This window comes from Cyprinodon variegatus, unplaced genomic scaffold (genome assembly GCF_000732505.1).
Source record: "Cyprinodon variegatus isolate N-32 unplaced genomic scaffold, C_variegatus-1.0 Scaffold44, whole genome shotgun sequence".
Taxonomy (NCBI): Eukaryota; Metazoa; Chordata; class Actinopteri; order Cyprinodontiformes; family Cyprinodontidae; genus Cyprinodon; species Cyprinodon variegatus.
Window position 1 is genome coordinate 1,763,332 of NW_015150497.1, and position 5,269 is coordinate 1,768,600.

Genomic DNA, 5,269 nt, shown 5'->3' on the forward strand with positions numbered 1-5,269 from the left:
CATTATTTCACTAGAGGTAGTTTACTCTGTTCTGTCATACATATACATTACATATAATAAAAAACATTTAATAAGTTTTTATGCTAAACATTTTGTTTAGAGGCATCTTTCTTCTGCCTGTATTTTTTCTTATTTGTAATTATTAATTTCTATTAGTCATTGAAATTTGCACATTTATATGATGGTCAGTTTTCTTATATCATTACTACTAATCCTCAGTACTTGTGTACTTAAAAAAATACTTTTACACTCTTCCTTGAGTAATTTCTTGGATGGCTAATTGTTATAGAAATATGCTGAAGTAGAGCTACATTTACTTGAGTACAACTTTCTGGTACTCTGACCTCTTATTCGACTAATAAGCATCCCCACAGCATGATGCTGCCACTGCCATTCGTCACCATGGAGATAAGGTATTCAGCATAGATTTTTCACCACATAGCATTTTACATGCAGAACAAATAAATCAGTGTTGACCTCATCCAACCAGAGCACCTTTCACCCACATGTCCATAGAGTCCTTACCTGGTTAATGGCAAACAGACAGACTGTAAGCCTTTTCTTTAGCTTTGCTGATTGAACAGAGCTCTGCGAGAACTTTAAAGCTATATTGTTTCACAACCTGACCCTGCTTTACTCCAACGCTCTCTCCCTGACCTGTCTGCTGCGATCCCTGATCATCATGAGGCTGTTGGTTTAATCTCAATGTCCTTCACAAAACAGATGGATTAGTGTTTGAATTAAACCATAAATGTGGATAAACAGTAAAAATGAGATAAATTCTGGCTGCTTATTCATTTCTTTGTCTTGTATTATCATGGGGGTTGCAATGTCTAACAATGGTTAAAAATTGATGTGGTGTGACTTTATTTTACAGGCCCATCACTAAAGAATATACTGTGAGTTCCAATGAGGCTCATTTCCTTAAGCGTGTTTGATTAGCAGTGTTAACCTATAAGTATTTTTAAAATGTTTATGTCTTAAAAATTTTTATTGGTTTAGTGTAATCTAATCTTAAAACATCCTGTTTCGATCAGCTGTAAGCAGGACACTTTCACAGCAAACATAAAAAAGAAGTCGGTGTGTTGTTAAACTGGTACTCACCTTTAGGTGTGTAAACTGGGTCTACTGGTTTAAATTACAGTACATTTTTTTTTTCTTTTTTACATTGTGACCTGAGATTTTTTTTTTTGTTCTGTAATGTTTCTCACAAAGCTGGTTTTGTGCTGGTTTAACATCGGCTGGTATAGTTACATTTTCTTTTTAGTTTGAAGGAACTATAAGTGAAATTTTACTAGGAGATGGGTTGTTCTACTGTCTGTAGACAAAAAAAAAGACATATGAGGAGCAACGGCTCTCTTTACCTCCACTTTAACCACCGCCATGACCCCCACCCTCCATTCTAACCCTTTGCCTCATAAGTGCAGATCTAAAGGAATAAATACAGAGGAAAACAGCATTACTGTTTGGAGGAACGGCTCTCTTTAAGAAGTAAGGGACTCATATTTTTACAGCACTGTAAAATCATAATTCCCGTTTTTGTTAATTAAATCAACCCCCCCATATACACACACACACACATACACATACACGTGCACACATAGATTCTTGTTAAGCTATATGTAGTGAGGATCATGTGTTGACTCCCATTGATTTTCAGTTATTTTCAACCCTTTCTATGCCCTAAGATCTTAGTCCTAAACCTGATCAAATAGCTTTTGCTGACCAGCAAAATGTTCACACTTTACAACAATCGGTGCTTAATTTGACGGTGAAATTGGAAAAATGGTTCTCACTCTGATACTCTGATGCCCAGACAGGAGCACACAGTTTGGTAGCATTTTTTCATTGCTTTGTTTTGGATTGGGTTAGGCTTTTGGGTGGGGTGAGTTACCCTTTAAGTTATGCCTTTCATGTAGACAATTTGGTTCCTAAATTAGACGAACATTTTAATACAACTCAACTGTTTTGAGATGTATTGATGTTTGGTGTTGAAATATCACAAAAAAGTCATTATCACTTTGCAAAGTAGTAAGGAAATTTTGTTTTACATATCGCCAGAGGTCAGCTATAGTAATATCTATCTATATTTACCCTGTATGAGACAAAAAAAGTCATGATTCGTTAATTCCAGCAGCAGTATTTTTCCAACTCCATGAAATCCCCCAGCAGTCCCTCCAACAGTAAACAGGCCCCACAAAAGGCCCATTTAGAAGGCTGAGCAACACCACGTCCAAATGCTGGAGTGCTGGAGTGCGTAGAATACTTTTTTCACTTTATTTGAATTTTTCCCCAGGCAGTGAGCTAAGGAGAAGCTACCGGATCTGCATACCTGCAGCAGTTCTGCAACCTCCTTATCTCGACTATTACACCTGCATGGCAGTCCAAAGGTTTTCAGTTACAGTAAGGGTGTGTCAGCATTCTGCACTTCCCTCTTTATTTATTCATTTGTTTACCTTGTTAGAGAACAGGTTTGGGGGGGCTCTGCTGGGGGAGGGGTGTCCATGAAAGATCGGGTTGGTTGGAGGGCAGCGGGCCCCTCTCCCGAAGCATCCTGTTGGACAGGTGTAAGGAGACTATGTTTGAAGGGTGTCTTCAAAAGGTCCAGGCTGTATGTTAGCATGGCAGCCGTGAGCTTCCTGATCTTTCTGGTATTAAGCGCGCTGTACCTGCCGGATCAGGCCGCCACTGAGCGGCCTCTGCCAGAGGTGACCCTCTTGATCTGGACGCATCCTTTCGGGGAATATCGCGCCCTTCCGGACTGTTTGGAGCTGTATCAGGTCAGTGGGTGTGCGCTCACAGATGATCCACAGGCTTACCCGCAGGCGGACGCCGTGATCATCCACCACCGGGAGATTGCTATAGGTGAAGCCGATCTCCCATCGGAGCCGCGGCCCGGAGCGCAGAAATGGATATGGATGAACTACGAGTCGCCAACGCACACGCCGGGATTGTGGTTCGTTGAAGGCGTTTTTAACCTCACTATGAGCTACCGGACGGACTCAGATATTTTCCTGCCTTATGGATATTTGGTCCCCCGGGGGCGCAAAGAAACAGTGCGCCATGGAGCAGGTTTTACGCACGCGCTCTCCAATTCAAGTCGCCCACGCAAACGCTTCGTCGCCTGGGTCATCAGTAACTGGTCGGCCAGTCACGCCCGCGTGGGTTTCTACCATCAGCTCCGCAGGTTCATCCCGGTCCACGTGTTCGGGGCGGCCGGGCGGCCGCTGCAGCGGGGCGAAGGCAGCGTGGCGCGGCTGCTGCGGCGCTACATGTTCTACCTGGCGCTGGAGAACTCGCAGCACACAGACTACATCACAGAGAAGTTATGGAACGCGGTGCAGGCCGGGGCGGTACCGGTGGTCCTGGGACCTTCCAGGAAGAATTATGAGCGCTTCCTGCCCGCAGAGGCCTTCATCCACGTCAACGACTTCCCCTCAGTGAGGGAGCTGGCCCGTTACCTGGTGAAGCTGAGGGGAGACCCGCTTCAGATGAGGCGGCACCTGGACTGGAGGAGGAGCTACAGCCTGCACCAGCCGAGGTTCTGGGGGGAGCATTACTGCATGGCCTGCAGGGCGGTGAGGAGGAGCACAGGACGGAGCCAGACAGTGACAGACCTGACCAGGTGGTTCCATTCATAGAGACTCCATGATGAGAAGACTGGAGCTGATGATTGGATTTGATCTATGACAGGAAAACAGGGAACTCAAGGAATTTAAAACTGTTATTTCTTTAATATTGGCTGTGAAAAAGTTTTAAAACATATTTAATTTAACGTGTCTTATTGACATCCCAAGCTGCTCTTGCTGGCTTGTTCACTTTTTGTTATTTCGGTACATTTCAGAGTTATTCATGTGACTGTTGTTAATCATCAAAGCCCTACTTTGATATATAAATCACTTTGACATAAATAAATAAATAAATAAATATAAAAATTGTTCTAATTAAAAAGGAAAATATTTCAAAATATTCCACTGAGGTATTAAATGCAGAAATGTTTCTTTGTACCAGACGCCACATTTATTTAGAATATTTTAGCCAACTGCAATACAAACAGTATTTCCTTTAGAATAAGATCATCCATCTTTCAGATTAAACAAACCTGGCATAAATATTTCCCCAAATCTTTCAAAGCTGACTTCTAAAAAGACTAGAGAGCTGCTGATTAAGACCATAAAGGCTACAAAAACCTCTAGGTCATTTGAAACATAATACAAATACATTAGGGCTAGTTAAAAGCTTTTGCTCATTTCCATATTTCCTCTTTTGTCTTTTAAAGAAAGAAATTTGTATTTATTTCATGTTATTTCAGAAAAAAATATAATGAAATGTGATTCCAGTCCAGTTGCAAATGACTATGGCTAATGAACCCCTGATCTAAATGTTGAGACTGATTAAAAGAGGTCATATTATTTGCATTTTAAATGACTGGGTCAGAGCTTTAAAATGCTTGCAGATCAAACACATTATTATGCAGAAAGAAATCCATTATCTATATTTTCTTAAAGGTGTGGGTTCCCACCAGCATACAGAGACACAAAGGACAGACAGCCATGCTGGAAAAATACTCTGTTTAAAGAGAGGAAAATAACACCTCCTTTTTTGTCACCATGGTAGGCAGCTTGAGTAAATGGTGAGAACCCATTCATAATCTCAATTCAAATATACTATAAGTAATCCTTGCTGCAAGACAACAGTGTTAACCACTTAAGCCAAAATGCTACAATAATTAGACTGTTTGTTAGCTGGTTAAAAAGTCAAAGGCATCAATTGCAGAAAAGGAAAAAGAAAATCAGATAGAACATCTGTTTAAAAATGTTTCACTTAAATACATAGTAGAGGATTTTCACAAATGAAAAAAAAATAAAAAAGAACATGCACAACCGAGGGAATCCCTATTAAATGCGTGCGAGAAAAGGCACCAGCCCATTTCTCCTTCACTGGTAACGGAAAATGGGGACAAGCACGTAGGACAGCCTTACGTAAACCTATCACATTATGATTGACAATTAGGAGGACCACTTATTTTGACGATCCATCCAAAAAGAACATCCTCCACTATACCTTTAATGGCAAGAGTTTAAAGGGACCTATAGTGACATTCTACACCTATAACAAAACACCCAAAAACATATACATGTTAAAGTAGATCAATATACTCCTAGCATCTTCATCCTGTTAGTGTTAACTTAGTATTTTCAGAACCAGAAAATTATTTTTGCACCGGGCGTTATTAGCAGAAATAATGTGGTACATACCAAAAAATAAA

The 5,269-nt window shown here is 40.8% G+C and overlaps 1 protein-coding gene across 1 annotated transcript; it reads left to right on the top strand.

The window, feature by feature from the left end:
• Nucleotides 1-2,301: 2,301 nt before the first annotated feature.
• On the top strand, nt 2,302-4,791 carry LOC107081885 (alpha-(1,3)-fucosyltransferase 4-like). The gene has a single exon (XM_015370231.1). It carries the CDS (start codon nt 2,505-2,507, stop codon nt 3,639-3,641), a length of 1,137 nt encoding a protein of 378 aa, XP_015225717.1. The 5' UTR covers nt 2,302-2,504; the 3' UTR covers nt 3,642-4,791.
• Nucleotides 4,792-5,269: the final 478 nt, after the last annotated feature.

Bases quoted from the DNA above. Each gene is read 5' to 3' on its own strand.
- LOC107081885 (XM_015370231.1), top strand. From the start codon at position 2,505: ATGAAAGATCGGGTTGGTTGGAGGGCAGCGGGCCCCTCTCCCGAAGCA.